The 20,858-nt window shown below is 39.6% G+C and overlaps 2 protein-coding genes and 2 long non-coding RNA genes across 8 annotated transcripts in view; 1 reads left to right on the top strand and 3 right to left on the bottom strand.

Moving 5' to 3' along the window:
- Positions 1 to 2,515, bottom strand: part of LOC110985237 (uncharacterized) — a 57,100-nt gene extending 54,585 nt beyond the window's left edge. For both annotated transcript variants that reach the window (XM_022246115.2, XM_087138919.1), the window contains exon 1: positions 2,377 to 2,515. In XM_022246115.2, the coding sequence (XP_022101807.2) occupies positions 2,377 to 2,442 (66 nt within the window). In that variant the 5' untranslated portion in view covers positions 2,443 to 2,515. The remainder of the gene's footprint in view (positions 1 to 2,376) is intronic.
- Positions 1,378 to 10,517, bottom strand: LOC110985238 (sulfotransferase 1E1-like). 4 transcript variants are annotated; one of them, XM_022246116.2, is made up of 8 exons: positions 10,383 to 10,517; positions 7,968 to 8,033; positions 7,492 to 7,665; positions 6,112 to 6,248; positions 5,439 to 5,679; positions 4,909 to 5,003; positions 4,371 to 4,551; positions 1,378 to 4,101 (listed from the first exon to the last, which is right to left on the bottom strand). In XM_022246116.2, exons 2-8 carry the CDS (start codon positions 7,993 to 7,995, stop codon positions 3,995 to 3,997), a joined length of 963 nt encoding a protein of 320 aa, XP_022101808.1. In that variant the 5' UTR covers positions 7,996 to 8,033; positions 10,383 to 10,517; the 3' UTR covers positions 1,378 to 3,994. The 4 variants fall into 4 exon arrangements, with proteins under 4 accessions (XP_022101808.1, XP_022101809.1, XP_022101810.1 ...); XM_022246117.2 differs by having other exon boundaries at positions 10,344 to 10,500; XM_022246118.2 differs by having other exon boundaries at positions 7,968 to 8,029; positions 10,344 to 10,500.
- A 95-nt stretch (positions 10,518 to 10,612) lies between these two features.
- LOC110985240 (uncharacterized) lies at positions 10,613 to 12,862 on the top strand. The gene is made up of 3 exons (XR_002598956.2): positions 10,613 to 11,069; positions 11,751 to 11,918; positions 12,667 to 12,862. It is a non-coding gene; the product is annotated as an uncharacterized LOC110985240 (long non-coding RNA).
- Positions 12,863 to 16,366: 3,504 nt separating this feature from the next.
- Positions 16,367 to 19,461, bottom strand: LOC110985239 (uncharacterized). The gene is made up of 3 exons (XR_002598955.2): positions 19,307 to 19,461; positions 17,486 to 18,104; positions 16,367 to 17,079 (listed from the first exon to the last, which is right to left on the bottom strand). It is a non-coding gene; the product is annotated as an uncharacterized LOC110985239 (long non-coding RNA).
- Positions 19,462 to 20,858: the final 1,397 nt, after the last annotated feature.

Raw genomic sequence — 20,858 nt, 5'->3', positions numbered from 1 at the left:
TCTGTTCCTTGATCTACTGACAGACTGAACCTCTGCTGGCAGACTCTGTTCCTTGATCTACTGACAGACTGAACCTCTGCTGGCAGACTCTGTTCCTTGATCTACTGACAGACTGAACCTCTGCTGGCAGACTCTGTTCCTTGATCTACTGACAGACTGAACCTCTGCTGGCAGACTCTGTTCCTTGATCTACTGACAGACTGAACCTCTGCTGGCAGACTCTGTTCCTTGATCTACTGACAGACTGAACCTCTGCTGGCAGACTCTGTTCATTGATCTACTGACAGACTGAACCTCTGCTGGCAGACTCTGTTCCTTGATCTACTGACAGACTGAACCTCTGCTGGCAGACTCTGTTCATTGATCTACTGACAGACTGAACCTCTTTTAGCAGACTCAGATCATTATGGACAAAGACTTTCTCCATGTCGTCCATCGTTCAGTTTCCTTGCGTGAAAGACTTCGGATTTCTTACCGTAAGTAGGATAATAAGAATTTAATCGTTTCATTGCAAATTTTGGTACGATTTTAAACTGGTTTTTAATCCTATTAACAAACTATTTTTCTATCCAGCACAATTTAATGAGCTCCTGGAATATCAAGATTCACCTGACTGCAAAAATGAATATTGCTGATGAAATCCACTTATCAGCTAGAACCCAGGGTCGATTTTAATTTTTTCCCGACCTTTCCGACCAAATTGGTCATTTCTCTCGCTTGCCTTCTCCTTTTTCACTTCTCTCACTGTTTACCCCCTTTTCCCCCTTCTTTTTTTTCAATTTTACCGCCCCCTTCCACGCAGCGTCCACCAAGGACCCCTCAATTGTCATCGACAAACACACATTGCTTTCCCAGACACAACACTAAGGGTGAAAGGTGAGTTCCTTTTTGAGGTCAGCGAGTCTCGGGTCCTCTCTGGGAAGTTTTTAGCTTTTTAGAAAATTACAGTTCCATGATGCAGTTTGCTACTATATACATGTATAAGTTAAATGCTGGACATTAAATTTGTTTGACTCCTCAAGTTAATTTCCCTTCTAGTATCGTGCACGACCTATCAACTTACCCTTTGATATTTAGTTTATTTAACATAACTGTTTAAATAGGTAAATTTTCACACTAACTGTTCGTGTGCTTTTTAGATGCTGAAAATAAACTTGACTTACTGTTGATATGTAAACAAAACGGTGAATTGATAGTTTGTTAGTTTACATGACATGGGCAGGTGAATACTTAGCAATGTGGCGTATAAATCGTCTATTTTAAAATGTTAAGTTTATTTGAACAGACAACTGCACTATGGTTCTGTTCTGCGATAAAAATTGACTGTTGCCTCACGGGTCGATGGAAATCAATTCACTCTTCGAGGATGGTAGAAACTTTAAAAAGCGATTACAGTAGAATTTATTGTTAACGCACAGACAAAAGAGAAACACCGAACGCGAACACACTAACCGGTGTAATGCTATAGAACACAGTATTTTTCCCAGTGTTTGGCACTTATTTCTGCTGGCTGCAACCAGCATATTAGGACAAAGCTCGAGTCGCTGAATGAGCACAGCCTTGTAATGCTCTCGCGCAATTTTTGTATTTTGTAAAGTAAATCCTTCTTTACTCTAAAGTTTTGAAACCTCGCAGAAAAAAAATCACACAAAATGAGAATTAATCGTAGGAAAACAAAGATAATTTTATCAGTTTTAAATGCATTACCCAAGCGCCGTTATTTGTCTGCATGCGATATCTTTTATCTTCTGGCTGTATGCTTTTACTTAATGTGTGAATTTTTCTATCCGTCTTTCCCTGACAAATCGGTCTAGAATAATAAAAGAACTTTAAAAACAAGGAAGAATTAACTCTTCCTGAAGTCAGTTTTGGGAAATGATTCTGCTTAAGAATGATTTAATCTCACTGCGGGTGATGGTCAGTTGAATGATTCATGAAAGTACCTGTAAAATGAATGTCCTCTTCTTCAGACAATGCAGAAAGGTTGGTTTGTCTGTATCTATTTGTTTTCAGCAGCGTTTCATTTCACAAAGATTTCGTATGACATCTGCCCTCGGTTTTTAGTGCTGCTAACTGTTGCTGGTTGCAACAATTAAAAGTTGACTGCCAAAAGTTGACTGGCAAGATCAGACTACCAAACTGAATTATGAAACGCAGATGGCTACCTTATAAAATGTTATGATGAAGTCCTTTAGTTTAACAGTGCAATTATTTTATTATTTCATATTTGAGGTTACTCTTATGTTGCTACAATTTGGGAGCGTTTTAGTATTTATATTGCAATGCCAACACCATGATGATTATTTTTGAGCGATACTAATTTATTTTAAACTGATAAAATATCAAATTAAATTCATGCTAATCATATTGACATACCATGAATCCAAGCCATAAAGTGACGAACGTCGCAACTCCAATTCTATTACATTCTTGGCTTGCCATCGTTTCACTTCATCCAATAATTCACAATGGTAAGCACACAAACAGGCCTACTGTCACACCTCGTCGGTAGAGGCCAAAACAGCCTTCTGTTTAATTTTAACAAGTCATACGAATATATTATATGCAGATCATGCGACGGAGATCCTTATTCAACATTGGGTGTGGAATATTATGTCTGTTGGGTGGCAGCTTCATCAGCAGTGCCGGTGGCGACTGGTAGACTTTACCACAGGCTTCATGCTTCGTTAGCTCCAATGTCACTCATAAATGATTTCGATGATTTCCGCGGAGAAATAGGGAGGTTGCTATGGTAATTGGATTAAAACGGGTAATGACGCATATGCAAAGTCTAGCATAAGACCCTGGAGAATTGCGCATAAGTGGCGAGCTATAATACTTAATGAGAAGAACGGCTCAATCGCTGTGATGTAAACGATGTCTATTGTATCAAGAATACAATAATATAGGTAGAGAGAAGAGAGAAATGAAGCCCGGGATCATAGGGCTATTCCAGAAACTGGTTGGTAGAGTACAAGTACAATTAATATCTTCACGCTGCTAAACACTCGGCAATTTTTCATTAGGGCCAACCCATCTTTTTAAAGATTTTAGCTAAAGATAGATGTCTAAAATGCATTTCTTTTTGCTTAGTATGTAAAATCATGAAAATAAAAGTTACTCAAAAAGATGAATAAGTACAATTAATATCTTCACGCTGCTAAACACTCGGCAATTTTTCATTAGGGCCAACCCATCTTTTTAAAGATGGGTTTTAGCTAAAGATAGATGTCTAAAATGCATTTCTTTTTACTTAGTATGTAAAATCATGAAAATAAAAGTTACTCAAAAAGATGAATTATTTTTTCCCCAAGATGTCATGTTATATTCTAATTTCAACGAGCTGAACATCCTCCGGTGCCAACAAGATATGAGAACCTCAGAATTAAATAGAGGCACCCTGGCAGCAAAATTGTCAAGACATTGAAGACACGAGTGATGGAGACAAGGACAGAGAAATAGTTGCATTAATAAAGGGCACGCTGGAATTATTGCCGTCAGCTGAAATCATTGCCGTCACCAACAATGTACCGAGGTGAATAGTTGGAGTGGAAAAATAGACGAACTGGAAAAAAAATGCTCCTAATAACAATCGCCGAAATACCCAATATATACCCAGAAGAAATTTATAGGTCAAGTTTATTCCTGAAAGTATTATTTTCTCCTTGGGTTCAAAAATTAAGACGTACTTAAGCGAAAACGCACCAATGTAGCTAAAACTTACCAAAATTATCCCAAAAATCCAAAGATTATCTATATATTCCAAGAAATAACGTTTTTAAACCAGAGATATTTTCAATTTTAGTCCAGCCACTAGGAAAAATTAAACAACATTGACAACTTTGATCAGGTGTAAAATCTACACAGTCGGTTTCCAAAGCAAAGGTTCAATTTGTTAACCTTCCTTTTACCTCAGCTGGGACAGCAAGATACGCTGCAACTACGTTTGCTATCCTCCCTTTTACTATCCAAACTTGGGCGTTGATGCATCCGTTTAGGACTTAATGGTCAATCCACTCCCGCGTATTTTCTCCTCGATGTGGTTCTCCACGACTTCGTTTTGCGCCACGGTAAAATGCAATTTCCAATCCCCGACTTCTCCTGGGGAAATCGAAGTATGATTATTTGGACAACATGATCGATGAAATATAACAATATTTGTGCAAAGCAAGAAGCATCGATTATTTCTCTTTCCTCTTTCATGTTGTCCAAAGCTGTGCGATTGTTGACCGAGGGGCCGCATAGCTCGTATCAACCCGTGTTGTTAATGATTCTTTTGAGTGAAAATATTTCAAATCTTTGAGTAAAATCTATGGCTGCCGTCTACTACCTGTATTTCAGTTAGAGTTGCCTTTTCGACTTGAACCAACCTTTTCTCATGAAGGTTACATCCTCTGGCAACCCTTGTCGATCAAAAATGAGGTCGATGTGTGCCATAGGATTGCTTTTCATGGCCGTGAAAGAGCAGTGTTGCGTGATTGCATCAAGTGACGCCGCAGATAAGTCCTTCCCCAGGAAATTGCAGATCTTTTCCACGTTTCCTCGCAAATCCTGATGTTGGACATCAATAAAATCTCCACTAAAAACCCACACGGTATTACAACCTCTATAAACTTTATTTTCTTTTGGATAACTGTTTTGTTTACCATCACTTCAACGACCATTCCTCAACTGGACATTTGCTACAGGGAAAATCTCTCATTGCTAAAGTTAAAGTCTTAAAATTAAACATGAAGAAGAGTATGATTACAATAAACAATAACAAATCCAAATTATTTTCGACATCAAATAAGACCACAGCTCTTTCAATGTAGTAAAATAAAAGAGCTAACTGCTAGAGACATGTACAGGCTCAATGCAAAATAAAGGCTAGATATAAACCATAGGTCTGAAAAATTAAAGACTCACCGCCTTCAGATCTTCATAGCGAAGAAAGAGGATGTTTTTCTCGTGTCTTCTCTTCCAGAAGAACAACACATGCTCCCACCATGTTCCATACGGAACTGAATGGGGAAAATCGATCACTGAAATTAGTCAACTGAGATTGCGCGTGTGAATGAACAATCAACAGTTTTGTCTGCAGATGGTCACGCAAAACGACTTCAGTTTAATAGCGATAGTCTCCCTGAAAGTCATTATTCCTGTCATTTATTAGTACAAGCTAACAAATTCGAGGCTAAAACACTTCAATAAAGCAAGAACCCTCCCCAAAACTGTCCAAACTGGTTGAATATATATTCACACGGGTTTAATTTGTCCGTCTGATTCTAGTGTCAGTAACTAAGTTTTGTCATGGAAGTCGCATATTGTGACAAGTTGCTGAGTTAAATCCTTCGAAGTGCTGTCAGTAAGAAAAGCTCTAGCTTTTTAAGGAGCGGCCATATTGTTCCCTTAACTCATGAGTAAATAAAGATCTTGAACGTATTTGTAATATGTACCCTTTCCTGACATCATTTCATCCAAAAATTCCCCAAAGGACTGATTCAGAGTTGCCCTGTCGTTGATAGCCATCTTCATGAAGTAGAAGTAGGATACCGCTACGTCTTTGAAATTACGCATGACGTAGATAATTCTCGGCTTCTTTTCCCATAATTGAAGAGGTAGCAAGGGGCCCGGGAGATGGCTCCTGAGAACACGAGGCGATGAAATCTCCTCAGCGAGTCGATGGCTGTCAGGAACCTGAAGGGGAAATGATTCAGCGAAAACCTGCGTAATTTTTAGTTGAACGTGTTAGTACTGAACGATGACCCACCTTTTATTGCTTTCATTCAACCAGCGACAGTCGTGTGCTGGAACGATGAATCAGAATTGCCATTTACAATGCTATTTCTTATTTTAAGAGATTGTCAAATAAAAGCCATACTAGCAAAGCTCGTGGCCAAGTCTATAGACTTGAGCCATGGTCGTGTCTATAAATTATTTAGTTACGGTGGACAATATCCACGCATCAACCGGTATAATCAATTAACAACACGTCGGCGGCCAAGTCAGTGAATCATTAGACGCAGCCAATCCTGGGTTGGATTCTATAGTAATCCTCAGGTGTAAGTTTTCACAGAATGTGTTAGTGACTCTGCCAGGGGCTCGACTACAATCCTGTCACCGACTAACATTTTTCAGCCGTCTGATTTCTGCGGGTAGAGTTTTGTCGATATAAACAACCCGGAAGAGAACGTGCCTAGCCCTGATAGCGTCAAGGTTCCCATCATGCATCACGGCTGACGTTATCTCTTGGGTCCAAATTGTTCCTGCCAGTAAACAAAATTCTGTCACCGAAACACCAATAATAATATAGTGATGAGAGTCAATTAATGGAGCGGGAGGAACCAGACTTACCTTAACAAATCCGCATTCAGTTTTCGACAGAGTTATAGCCGACTTTCACCAAGATATATCAACGGTAAGGCTCGTAAGCTATAGTAAGACCCGACTTTCACCAAGATATATCAACGGCAAGGCTCGTAAGCTATAGTAAGACCCTTTCTTTGCCAATGGCCCCATCCTAAACCGCAAAATGGACGTACTGGAGGCGTCAGTACCTATTTGAGCTAAATAGACCCCCGTATACTCGAGTCCAAAACAAACATACAAATCGAGTCTTTCGCAACTAGTAAATATAATGAAACAATAGTTTCTAAATTAATGAATGTCGACCCCGCCCCCCCCCGGACAGCGACGAACTCTGCTGTGGCTTGTTAGAATAATTGTGCAAATGGAAAATAAATAAGCACAAAACAACACAATTTTCCCTCCAAGCAGGGTGGGGTTGAGGGCATGATGTCGAGATAGCGTTAATGAGGGCGCTATCACATTAGCCCATTACAGACCTTTAACGTAATCCTGGGCTGAGTTCGGGCGGCTTGTTCCCGTTTGTTCACGAACAGCTCCATTTGTTGTTCGTGGGTCGGCCCCTCGAACGACGGGAACAAACAACCGGTTTATCGCTGCTAGTTAGTGACAAGCAACATGCAACATGGTGGCGTTTATGTGGGCTGCGTTATTCGAGAGTTAATGTTTGGATGGGCTGAATTCTTTTCTATATAAACAGGAACATTCATTTCTGTGTTACAGAAAATTATTAATGTTAATTTTGCAAAACTTCCCATGGTCTATGGCTTTGGAAGCCATCTTTTTACTTTCTGCAGCTGTTCAAAAATCAAAATCTCACGAGTTTTTCCGTGTGTTCCTGTAAAATCCTGACGAGGAGGTGGTGTGTGATTCTGTTCCGAGAACAGTGTTCTTGAGTCGTGTTCCCGCCGTTCGAGCGCGAAAAAGAAACCCCTGTCAAGAACAGACCGCCCGAACTCGACCCTGGCGATCGTCTTGGATGGGGGCGCGCAAACAAAAGATCCCTGGTCATGCACTAACGGTTCTTGTCATTTTCAAGACCTTCCCAGTATTCTCCATGTCTCTGTTATTGTGCTTGTCAGTTTGTTTGTCTCGTCCTGCATCAGTCATCCTCTCTTCCAATTTTAACTACAATCTTCCTACCTGATTTAGGATATGTTATGATCCACACGTCGTCGTGTCTTACTTCCCATGTCTTGAGGTCTTCCACTACCTTGGCGGTATGAAGTGGGAGCCTGATTCCTTCATATTCGCTATACTGTTCATCCTTTGGTACATGAGATATGGCTTGGTTGGTTATCCTCCACATGTCACGATCTAGACGAAGTCGGAGATTTTTTGTAAGTTTCGTGACAAAACGTCAGTTAAAATCGGAAAGTTACAGGGCAACAGTCTCATGAGCGACCGAAGAGCCGAAGGAGATACATGCATAGGAAAAAGAAAGAAATGGCGTCCTTGAAAACTAGGATTTGCCTTTATTATGTCTTAAACTGAGATACATAGGATTGTTGAAATTTCAACGGGTAAACTGTAAAGAATCCTGTAACCAATGAAACAACTTTTTAAATAATTTCCTAAAAGGATTTGTTGAAAATGAAAATATAGATAAAGGGACATACATTCCTCGAATGTGACGTATTTGTCCATTTCTGCGGAGAATCAAAACTGTTTATGTACCGCACTGTCTGAAAAGTGAAAAAAGTTCAGAAAATGACTTGGGAAGGAATGACATTTCACATACAAACTGAAATAAAGCTGACGTAAGTTTAAGCATTATCGGAAAGAAATCCCACATGGGGAGCGATTTGCAAGCGGAATTAATTTCCATGATTTATCATTTATTTCAGTGCACAATTAACAACCAGACAGTCATAAAGCGTAGCAATGCTTCAAAAATGCCCAGAGCGATCCATCTTCGCCCAGTAGCCTTTTTCAAACGAGCTTTTACAAATAGGATGTCCATATATATCCCAAACATTCTGATACCGACTTCTGCAGTTGCACAATCAACATTTGACTGAATAACGCCTGCCTCTATGATGGGTTTAAAATTTATTGTACCATCAACAATGTAAATCATTGGTGACGTCATCAAATCTCACATAAAGCCTGTAATATAATGCACTCTATGCAATGGCTTGCATATTTGCATATTCAGTTTGAGTTTCCTAGGCCGACCGACATTGACTGAGATAATTTGGATGGAATTTGTTTAATTAATCCCACCAGAAAGTCGACTGAGGGTTACTATGCAGTTGTGTATGTAAGAGTTTATATGAGCAATAAAATTAACTTAGTGGAATGAATTGCATTACTACACCTACACGTTTCTACTATCCAAACCAGAAAATGTGCAAAAAAAAGATATTTTCTTCAAATATTCATTCCACATACATTTCTTTAATATATTTAGAAAAAATATTTAAATTGACATATTTCAGTTGTAATTAGGCCTAATAGGGCCTAATGATAATTCCTTGCGAGGTTTTCTGAAGTGCACTTAACTTCCACATTTATCATATTCTGTGCTATGTTGCTTCAAATGGAACATGTACTCTCTACAGTTTGCAGATTTTCATTTTGTATGACTGAGTGAGAAAAATAATTATTTTCGGCGTGTGGTTTGGGGGAAAAGAGGAGATGAGAGTTTAGGTTCAATATAGCCCTTATCTTTTCACATTTCTGGCAGTCGTTAACGTTTGAAATGTTCGATAACTCGCAAAATTGAAAGAAACAGGCTGAACAAGAGAATTGAACATTGCATGGTCGTTGATAATATTGGTATATAAAGTTTGCATCAGGGATATACTATTCAAATATACAGCCGCATAATTCCATTGGCGCTTTGCATGAGCAATTATTTGGACGTGATGTTTCGAAAAACACGCTTTTGGAGATCTCCCGGTCGACTACTTGTGGAAAGTAACCAACATAATTTAAGGGTTTCGACTTTCATAAATTCATGTTCAGATATCAAGACGGTCTTCAAAACACAAGCTGTGAATATTTTACTTCGCCTGAGAAGCCAAGTAATTGTTCATCGAGTTATTTAGAGACGGGTGGTGCTGTGAAATAAATCCATGAAACACCGGAAACAGAAACCGCCACAAGTCCCGAAAATCCTCCAACTGTGATCATGAAGGAGCTGTAAGCAAGTGTAGAGCCTATTTCCTCTTCTCCTCCAGAAGATCGACGCCCTCCATTGCATCCAAAGGGAAATTGAGCGGGAGACAGAAATTTTGCACCCGTTTTGTGCGTGCTTGTTTTTAATGAAAGCGCCAAACTTTCAAAACGCTACTATTAACCACCTTTTGAAGAGGTGGCGTTGATGAGAAAAAGTATCCCTTTCGGAATAAAAATCTGAGTTTCCTTCCCTTTGGACAGCAACAGTTCCGTTTTCTACCTTGGATGAAAAAAGACATTTTTTCCGGATCGTTGTAGTATGAAAGTGTACAGTATTTTTATAAGCATTCAAGATTGTAAATTTTATTCTGGGTAATTTCCCTTCTTTTGCAGTGGTTATAAGCCAACAGAGAGTAATAAAACGCCCTAAATAGTCAAACTGAAGCATTTACTCAGAAAACAATTTTCTACATCAGTCTCATAGGATTTCTGCACAAGATGTCAAGTGATGTCCGAATATCGAACTTATTCCTATATGGTGAAAAATAGATGGCGCTGTTGCTCCGATGTAATAATCAAAAAGACGCATGCTCACTTTGTGTGTCTCTCTGGTCAAATTGTAAACCCAAAACTCGACAACTGAAAACATTTTAGATAAAGGGTTGCTCGCTGGCTGACATGCCATGCCATGTAGTCACACAAATAGTAAATTATCAAATAAGAGGAAGTGAATTGGGCAGCAATACATCAAATTATTCCAACAAGTTTTTTTGCACAAAATAATCTATGAATCTTTCAGTTTCCCCCCAGAAATGCACTACAAAGAATTGCACTACATAGATTAATTTAATTGGATTGATTGTAATACCTACATGAATAACACCACAGACAAAACTGACACTGCTACTCACTTAGCTGACGGCCTGAGTGTGCAGTATGGAATCCATTCGTACGATGTGGCAGTTATTCACAGCTGCCATGAATACCAGCATGGAGCGTAGCAGTTCGGTAAATAACCAGGCTTTGTGTAGAAGTGGCAGGTATGCAAATGACCTGGGCTGCCCTGCACTGCTCTGTTTTATTTAAGGGAGTCAAGATGTGGCGTGCTTTATGGAAACGATAAACAATTGGTGCATGTCGGAATTTGCTGCGTGCATGCAGGTCTACGTGCCTCTGGCGCTTGACGAGCTGAGCACGTCACCTGTTTCAGTGGGCCGTTTAGATTGTGCGCATGCTAAATTGTTTTGCACCCGTGCAAACTGAAGATTGCTGCCCAGTTATCGCAGTTTTGAGCTCAGAGTGTATCGGATATCATCATCTCTAAATTGATGTTTTTGTTTTTTCTCCGCAACTGAATTGAATTTCAGACCTTCCAATTTAATTTGTGAAAGTATAACTTCAAAAGATACATGTATCTTTCGCCTTGGCGACGTCGTGAATGTAATTGATACAAATGCAAAAATCACTAGCTTTTGAGGTGGACAGTGACATATTTCTCCAGTTTTCCCGAGCCTGCCACCACAAAACTATGTTTGGAAAAACAAAAATAAGGCGTGGAATGAGTCTCATATGGGCAAGGAGCCCTGTTGAAGAGAACGGTAAGTTTTTATTTTACGTTTTTTCAGCATGTACAGCGCCCTCCTTACATGTACATGTATAAGTACGTACCGAAAAATAAAAAAAATACCTTTTTTCAGTCATCGAAATGCCCACAACGGCATACCACGCTAAGGTTACGGGTGCTGCACAATGATGCGCAGTAAGTCGATCAAGAGATCGTTTGAAATTGCACAACTTAAAGAGATATGGTCATACTTTGTAGATCTGGAATTGGGAACTTGAGTGGCCTAGTCGATGGTGGTACATAGTCGTTGTCCGGTGCATGTGGATCAGGCAACGCAACAGTTTTTTCGGGATATACGGACGCCAGTAATTGTTCCCTACAAAAATGTCAAGAAAAGTTCAATTTAGAAGGAAAAAAACCAAGTCGTTTAGAAAACACTTAAAATCTTCTGACCAGTCCCATACACCATGGACGTAGAAATAGATATACAATATGCACAGGATGTCAAGTGCCGTCCGTGTTTTATGCATGGAACTCTTTCTGATTCACGTACAACTGCAAGCACGTGTTTTCATATTGTTACCTCATTATGTAAGCCTTCAGATCATACCTGTCAGTTTATTAAGTGATTCTGTGAAGCTTTTTTGGTCATTTTTAAATTGATTGAACTTACTGTGGTGCTTAATGATACATATAAATAAATTTTGTTTTTCAGGATTTCCTCATATCAGTTTGATGTCCAGTCTGGCATGAACAAACTCCTCACCCTGTTAGCCTTGGAATCCAAGGCCAACTTCCCTGCTTGAGATCCACGGGATGACATGCTCAACGAGATGCATATGGAGAGTTATGCTTTCTGTTGGAAGGTTGCCCAGAGAAAATTGTAAGTATTCTAGAATGTAACCTCTTTAATGAATTGAATGACATGACAAATTCAATTGAATCGTTTTTATGAATATTCTGTTTTTTAACAAAAAGTGAAATATTTTACAACAAAAACATGGGCGATTCATGATGCACTGTACCACCAAGAGATTTTCATGGAGAGGCCTTTTCACAGTACATTATGGGCTATACAGTTGCGAAATCTGCGCTGTGCATGGGAACATTCAATTTTTCTGATTGTTGGTTTATATTGGTTGAAAATTCGAAATTGCGTATTGTGAATGGGTGTTAGGTAGTCAAAATGGTCCTTTTGTGTGGTGTAGGGAACAACTGAATCAGTCAAATACCCCCAAGCTATGTAGCAGAATGTGCTTAATCGGAGCAGCGTGTCGACAATAAATTTGAAACGTGGCCTGTCTGCAGCAAACTCTTGGTGGTGCAATGTATTGTGAATCGCCTGTATTGAAACACTTTAAGATTCATTTTGGTTTTTAACCCCTATGCCTGACAATGGTTCTGCTACTTGTATTCATTGCCAACTTGAAGATGTTTTCCATACCCAGTGTAGAACTGGCTGAAGCCAACAAAATTGTCTTGCTGACGTCTTAACTTTGTTTCAACCTGGTCAAGACTTGATCTTAAATCTGTGGCTCAGCCTGGCAATATCTCCTGTATAGCTGGAAAATCTATTCCTTGGTTTGGAGTCACAATAGTCCGAACTTCTTTTAACTCTGCTTTTCCTTCAGCTCAGTGGCACACTGATCTTCAGCAACAAGAATTCAAACTGACTTTCTTGCTGATGTACTCAGAGGTGAATGGCCAAAGCTCTTCCAAGGATATCATGCTAGGCACAGCAGTGCCATGTCCGAGGACAGATCCAGAACCAAGTATTTTTGGGGAGATCATTTTCAAGGGTTCAAATTTTTTTTTTTACATTTCAACCTTGTATGGCCTTTGGGGGTAAGGCTACGTGATGGGTAATTTGCATGGTTGTTGAAGGCAGGGAAATAAGAACAGTACAAGAACAGTAGAGGAATCTATTGAAATAAACCAGTAATTGACCTGTTTTGATTGTTCATGTTTATTACTGTATGACATGAAAGTACATAATTGTATGGTCACGAGGGTTATTTTGGCATGATCAGAATATTCAGTACGAACATTGTTACAGTGCAAAGGTATTTTTACCATTTGAAATATGTAGATTGCAAACATGACGTATCAATGACAAAACGATTTTTTTTTCATATTTCTTTTCTCAGTTGATTTTTATAAAGCATTTTCTCTCATGTAATTTTATGTTAAATTAAAAGTAACAATGACATTTTTATAAAAGTTACTCTGTGTTTAATCGTCTTAATGAGAAAGGTATCCTATAATTTACATGTTCATGTATCTGAAATATGTTAGCACCGGAAGACTTGACACCACATTATGGCAATGTCTTCTGCAAATCTGCCCTGAAAGAGAAAATAAATACAGCAGGATTTCAATGAAAAAAATCTAAATTGTACCTCTGAATTTTATATATGTAGTCTCATAAATGGAAATACCACAAAGCCCTTAGAGAAAAAGAAACTCATTAAAGATGAAATAGAAAATACGTTAGAGGTTAATGAGTTCATTCAGTGATATTTAGAAACCATTCTCAAGGAATATGTCTACAGTACCTGTGCTGATTTAGAAAAAAATATATATCACCAGGCCACCTGTTCAATTTTGATCTCTGCAGTAATTCCATCATTTGGCCTGTGGAATTTTATTTTGTGCTAATGCAATGGGTCACTTTGGGAGGAACAAGAAGCACTCCATAAATGTCAGTGTCAAGATGGAGAGCTTGTCAAGCATTGGGGACTCTTGACTTCGATTCAGACGTGCTATTTAGAAGAAATATGAGCTCACTCATTGTGTTTTGGATGTACATGGGTATTTCTACTCATTATGGGATTCAGTTTTTTCCCTGCCTAATCCGAAATGATTTTGTTAGTTTAGAAAACATTCTTCAATTTCCAAGAGTAATTAAAGAATACAATAACCTACTAATTAAATACGTGTATTATTTGAAGACCATATTAGTGACAGGTTCCACTGGGCGGATGTAACAGGTTCACAGAAAAATGTCAGCATATATATTGACCCCTAATTTGAGAATAACAGACATGGCATCTCCCTACGTTCGTAAAACATTATTGTGGCCCCTAGTGCGCTGAAAGAATTCTTCATTTAATTTACCGGCTTAAAATGACCAATGAAATTCTGTATTTTGAAAGTGCACAATAACTCTCTCAACGTGCCCTAATAACTATAAAATCAAGCTCGATTTGAGTACTGTTGGTGAAGGCATAATAATAACTTCTCGTTATCAATTTCTAAGAAATGTCGACGTTAAAAAAAAGTGGAGTTTTCTAAGATTTATTCAAGTGCACCACTTTTCAGAACACTCACACTGAATTTGTGCCAATTTTCGGATGCGACTTTTTTTTTTAATTTCGGACCAATTTCACGACACTGAAAGCACTGCGAAGGTAATAATATTTAAATGAATGATTTTGAAGTTTACAACACAGATTTGGCAACACTGTTGGGTAAAGTCGATTTGGACCACGCTAGAGCACCCGTACACCAAGGAACGGTAACACATCCTTCTTACACTGGACATTGTATCGTCGACTGCCGGTGTCTGGACTCAGAACATTCCGGCGGTATTCCGCCTCGACAGGGTAATTTGCCAACCCGTGGCCCAAGACTTCGTCCGTGCAACCCCTGGAAATCGCTCAGGCACCCAGAAGCAGCACGTAGTAGCTAGTGTCGTGTCTAGTGGCGTGTTTCGCGTATAAACACTGCTTATTGGGGGGTCTGGAAAATTACGCTTTTTTTCAAACATCAGACTTCTTGCCAGCTGCAAAATACCCGTAACGATGCCAGCAAGTATTGGTCTTTAGACAGTATGGCAATTTCCTTTGGAAAAACTGGAGAAATATTTCAAAAAGGAGTTTTAAATGTTGAATTGTTCAACAAAAATTGAATGTGATTTCGATTAGTTTTATGTCGTGAAATTTAATTTTTCTTTTAATTTGCTCATTTCAAATAATTTCTTTTAAAACAGAGGAGATCTGTCATGATTGTTTCACACACTACCAGAATTGTAACCCTTCCGGTGGATTTTGTTATTAAGTGGCGAACAATTTATTATAGGATCTCAGACACACGAAAATATCACTTCCGTCGTCTGGTAGTATAAATAGTGAGCTGCCAGCACACTGAAGGCTGCTGCGCATGCGCGACCGCAGAAACTAAAATGTCTCCACGGCCTATGGCAGTGAAACATAGGTGATGTGCGACCATTATCTGTGACACTCTGCACGATAGGTGGTAAATCTGTTGGAATTAACGTCACACCTGAAATAAACAGTTTTGCTCATCTTTAATTGTCACGTTGCAAAGTTGTCAGTGAAAAGACAAAGAGGACGGGGCCACAGCCACTCCTCTTTCTCGGTTTCTGCCCCGTTGTTTGAACAAAGATCACCCTGAGTTAACCTAAAGGATTTTTTTATCGAGCACTGTTGTACGAGTACTTCAATTGATGCTCGAGTACAAGTTTCGGATGTCGAGTTCCGAGTATTTTGTACAAGAACTGTAGTTCGAGTACTACGAGTGCCTGGACGTCCGAGTACGAGAGCGAGTACTCTGAAAACGGTAGTCGACGAGTAGTACTCGAGTACTAGTACTATAACACTGAAAATCAACACCGGCTGTACCTCTGTTATTGGCTCCTTTGTTGATACGCAGCATGTACAAGAGCTGCATTATCCATGTCCTCCCTATAGGACAGCCTCCTTGTTGCTAAGATTTTATTTCGTCTGGTTAGGTAAGGGTTGCTTCTGGAAGTGTCATGGAACATTCAAAGAAGAGCACTTCAATACATCAGGTCTATCTGAATTATATATGTAAACCTAACTAGAACAAAACAGCCTTACAGTGAAGAATTTCGGTTAGCCAAACTTTCCTTGTGAGCGGACCTTAGTTCGTTTGTTTAATTCTATAATTGTTTTATTCGACAATTCCTATGTAAGCTCCAATTAGATTGTTTGTGTAAAAGTGAAATATTTTTGTGGCGTGAACTGAGGACAGGGTGGATAGAGAGATGGGGGGAGGGGATTAAGCAGGGATGGGGGAGGAGGCTGACACCACTGGCAGGCTTCAACCTTAAGCTTCAGGGGGTCAAGGCCACTTGGTCTTGAATGCTCTCAAAACCAAAGGGCACCAAGGTCAACTGAAAGGGCACCAAGGCCACTTTGAATTTTTTTTTACTTATCATACTTGTTGGTGACTTTAACAGATTCTCCTTCAATTTCAACACAGTGTTAAACTTTCAACCTGCAATTTTCATTGTTTCTGTTCACATGCTGAGCGGTCTGCTTGAATTGAGGAAATAAAAATAAATAATACTGTACTAACTTTTAATTAACTTACCATTTTGTGTTGTATCTTATTACTTTCCATGATGCCATAAAGGCTGCATTTCGATAATCAATGTAATTACTCACAAGCAATGCAATTCAAGCAAGTCGGTCACTGGGTCACAAACATTTCCCAATCCGATTCGTAAGTGACTTCGTCACAGAGGTGGACGCGCAACGATTTGCAGGCTCCCATTGGACGATCGCTGAAGTTACGCATTAACTTCCAGTTGCATGGTTGCATGTAAACGGCGATGTTTACATGCATGTAACTCTATGTGCAGTGCATGTGCAGTGGGCGTTGTTTAAACTGAAGTGACGTCACACTTACGAACCGGATATAAGCCCACTGTCATGCCCGGCCCAGCGCCCGCTTGAATACCGGTAAAATAGCGAGGAAAAATTGATTAATGGTAATTCCTTTCAAATCAACTACACTTTCTCCACCAGTTCTTCATTGAGCGAAAACTAATGAATCCAAGGATGACCAGGTGAAAATGATAGAATAATTGCAGTTCGTCATGCTGATGAAGAAATTAGTAAGCGGGTTGAGACATTCAACAATGCAACAGAGATCCTTGAACTGTAACTGGATGTCTTCGGAGTTTTCCTGCTTACTCATCTGTTGTAGGTTCTTTGTTGACTACGTCATCATAACTCGGTGGGAGATCGGCCATTGCAGAAGGGTCAGTTGGATGACTATTGGAATAATTGTAAAACAAGAAGAAGATGAATAAAAATACGGCTATATTACATGTCAGTTTATCAACGTAAAGGATTGAATGCCGAGTTCAAATCTTCACTTAAATAGATTGGTTCAATTAGTGTTTGTGTTAGTTTCTTAAATAAACAAAAACACAGCATGGGAATTTTGGAGTTAGTAGTAAAGGTCGATTCTGTTTATTTGCTACATGTACAAGTAAACTTAGCCATTGCTTATAATAGTACCACAGTGGTCACCAGAACGTTTTTGTTTTAGTAATCTGTAGTTGTAAGTGATGGAAGTCTGTCTGTAATTTGGTGTCATGCCGCAAATTACAGTAACTGTATTTTGCAGCATGACGAGGAACCGATATGGAACTGAATAAGACCAAACTAATCATACTGTGCAAGGGGTGCAGAGGGTATCGCTGCCTGGGATGGATAGTAGCCAACTACCCCCGATCGTCCGTAGACGATTGGGGACCCCTGTGGCATTGGCCGGCCTATGGGTGGCGCTCCAGGATGACCATAGTTTCCTGAAGATTGTAGTGGAACAGCAGCTAGCGACGATACGGGCTGCTGACCGTACACAATGGTAGTTGCTCCACTTCGCTGCACTGTCACCAGAGCTCGCCGTTGTTCTATTCGCCCTCTCCGGCATAATATACCGAACAGAACCAACATGAGAATGCCCACCGGTTCAAGGATCAACCCCACGACCCCCATCGTAGTGGAAAATCCAAATATCGTGCTGAATATAATTCCGACGATTAAAAAAATAAACCCAGAAACGGCCAAGAAAATGGCGCACGTGATGTACGCTCCTGCAGCTGTCCCTGCGGTTCGAGGACCCTCTCTTGACCCGATGGGTACAGCAGTCGTCACGACCGTAGGGTGGTTGTGATGGACTTGAGTATGGTGATTGGTGTTGTAGTGGGTATCCATCCTTCAAGATAATGTCGAGCCAGATTACAAATCTAGTGCGGCCAGCGTCTGCAGGATCAGAAAGACGCACGCTTAGTCTGGAAAAAAAGATAGAAAGAAGGGAAGTCATTGCCAACAATTTCCTATGTTGGTGAAGGGTAGTTTGTTATCATTATCCAGTGTAAAGTATTTGGCTGTATACCCAAGAGGACAGATCAGATAGAGCAAAGGATGCTTTCCGCGTGGTGAGTCATTTTGTCAAGGGTTGAAAGTGACTGTGCGTACTTGGAAGGGTGGAAGGGTGCTATTGTGAAGAACCAACGGGAAACATTGCCTTCTTCAGAGTGGTTTCGCAGGGCACGACTTCGCGTTCATTATTGTAGCACCGGGGGAAGTGGATTCCTTGGAGGGTTAATATTGTGTTCGTAATTACAATGCATTAATCTCACTCGTAAGGGAAAAGTTGTCTAAAAATTAAACAACGATACATCTTACACGTTTCACGCCCCAGTTAGGGTAATGCAACTATTTCGTGCAATGAATCGACCAGTGCATTAGGCAAGCCGGCTTTACGGGTGAAATCATTTTAAATGTGGATTCACGATATTTGAAAAAAAAGAGAACTTAAAGTTATCTTTAAACAACGGGTTCGTTTCAACAACTTATATAACTGCACTTGCTTCTCCTATTTCTTATTACAATAGCTATTTAATCCACATTCGAAATTATTCTGGCATATTTAATGTCAAGTTGTCTTAAAATATTTATTATATGTATCTAGAAAACGGCCATTTGCCAGGCTAAACAGTAAAGGTAGACCATTTTAGGAATTTTTTTTATTTGTGGAGAATGCATTCATGAATCAAAAAGGACCTAGCTTGTCCTATTTATATTTGATGACATAATAATATAAAATAGATATCGTGACAAAGTTTACTGCTCAATAGACTTTTAAAGTTGAAAGCGTTGCGAACGTCTTTTGTATGTCTTTGATACTCTAGAAATTAACCCCACACAACCATGTCCTTGTTCTGCAAGTATTTAGTTTGATATGTTCAAGTGTGCACTCGAACCTAACTTCATCATGTAAAAAGAGTCTGTTCAAATCGTTCTCTAAGGTTGTTACCCACATCCAGCATTTGTATCTGACAATAAGCAATCGCTCCTTTTGCCTGACATGGTGATCAAAATGTCAAACCATTAAATGATACTTGGTTTTAACTGACGCAGTGTCAACAGGAACATTAACAATTTGCACCAATCTCAAGTCAAACTTCACCATAAAAGTGATAACACTCACCTGATTGCTCACTTGCAAGGTAGTTCATTTCAGAGTAACAACAAAACAATCAGATACAAAGATGGCCCTCAAATTAACATGGAATCTGTTGTGGTGATGTAATTGTGACCTACCACCAGAAAATACTTGTCATCATTTAGGTGGGAACTTTGGACTTGTGACGTATGAGCTTCATAACAATCGCTCCATTGTGAAGATCTTTATCTACCCCGCAACGGTCAAGGTTCAAGCAGTAGTTGGGTTCAAGCGGCCAAGGGGCTTGAAAGCAATCGCATTCCATTGCTTCAATTCTTATTCTGTTTCATTCTACCCATTCATCTTCCTAAATTGTCCCTGTACTGCGCCTTTGTTCATATTTATGGAAACGGTGCGTTATAAATTTTCGATTATTAGTACTATCATTATGGTGCAGTAAAATTATTTTCCACTTCTATTTAACTAATGTGTACATGATCGGTTGAACTTTTACCAAATCAGGCAAGTTGAAGGTCAATTTCACAATTTGCTGAGCAGAATTTTTGCACTGTAAGTTAGTAATGCAACACACGGTACTTTTGACAACACACCACTTGTGACGAATCAGAAAGTTAACCTAATCTCAGTCGCATATTTTAAGTATCATTAACGCTGACAAAATGACATTTCCAGTGGCGATTTTTATTGTCTCGGTGAAAAGACAATTTAGGAACCTGACCTTTTTCGTACAGGTTCAGAACCAAAGCCATTCTTTTCAAAGATAAATTAACACCCAGATGTTACTGACCTCTGACAGAAGCAGCACTATTGTCTACGGCTATGTCTGCCCACCTATGGTACGCTAAAAGTAATTGCGAAAACTATAGAGGCTTTGCATGGTAGCCATCTTGCAGGGCAGTTCTTTTGTTCCACAGGGAGATCTCCCTTATGCATACCCTGTGGAACAAAAACACTGGTCTGCAAGATGGCAGCCATGCAGACCCTCTATGGCCGTAGCCCATTTCCTTTGCCTGCGTTAATACTGAATAATGAACAAAAGTTGTCGAAGTGTTTAACACAAAGTAACATTGTGTAATGGCCAAGGAAGGGTTTGCAGAATTTTTGTAGGAAATAATGTACATTTAGAAGGAACTATATAAGGCTAGCTGAAGGCTGCAACTCCACGCAGTCAAAACGGGCTCAGTTATTGTTCGAGGAAACAATTTTGCTCTTAAGCGTTAGTTGAGGTTTTCACTGACAGCCACAATGGTTTTCCAAAGCCTTTTGCTCATGAGTTTTATGATCTGCCTTTAGGTCCATTGGCTTCAGTTATTTTCTTTGTTTTGGAAGGAATAAAAGGCTTGGAGAATGCTCACGGTATATAACGAGGGTAAGAATGTAACTTTTGAATTAAAATAAGAACAATAAATTTGCTTCATCTATAGCGTTCATATTGTTGGCAAGCCATACCCGAGTTTGTGTGTTAGCATGTGTTTTCATTTGGGTTTTAGACGGGTGAGAATATACCTTGCGAGGTCAACAAGCGAAATGATCAACGGATTTGATCCTCATGGAGGTCACGCCACAGTGGCCCGGA

Source organism: Acanthaster planci, linkage group LG07, assembly GCF_054643075.1.
Source record: "Acanthaster planci isolate LZ-2023a linkage group LG07, COTS_SCS, whole genome shotgun sequence".
Classification (NCBI taxonomy): Eukaryota; Metazoa; Echinodermata; class Asteroidea; order Valvatida; family Acanthasteridae; genus Acanthaster; species Acanthaster planci.
The sequence above is the reverse complement of the archived record's forward strand: the minus strand, read 5'-3'. Positions and strand labels throughout refer to the sequence as shown.

Excerpts from the sequence above, each read along its gene's own strand:
- LOC110985238 (XM_022246116.2), bottom strand. The coding sequence starts at position 7,995 with ATGGACAAATACGTCACATTCGAGGAAT. Across the intron at positions 6,249-7,491 it reads CATAACATATCCTAAATCAG|GAACAATTTGGACCCAAGAG; the intron begins GTAGGAAGATTG and ends GTTTACTGGCAG. Across the intron at positions 4,102-4,370 it reads TGTAACCTTCATGAGAAAAG|GAGAAGTCGGGGATTGGAAA; the intron begins GTTGGTTCAAGT and ends CGATTTCCCCAG.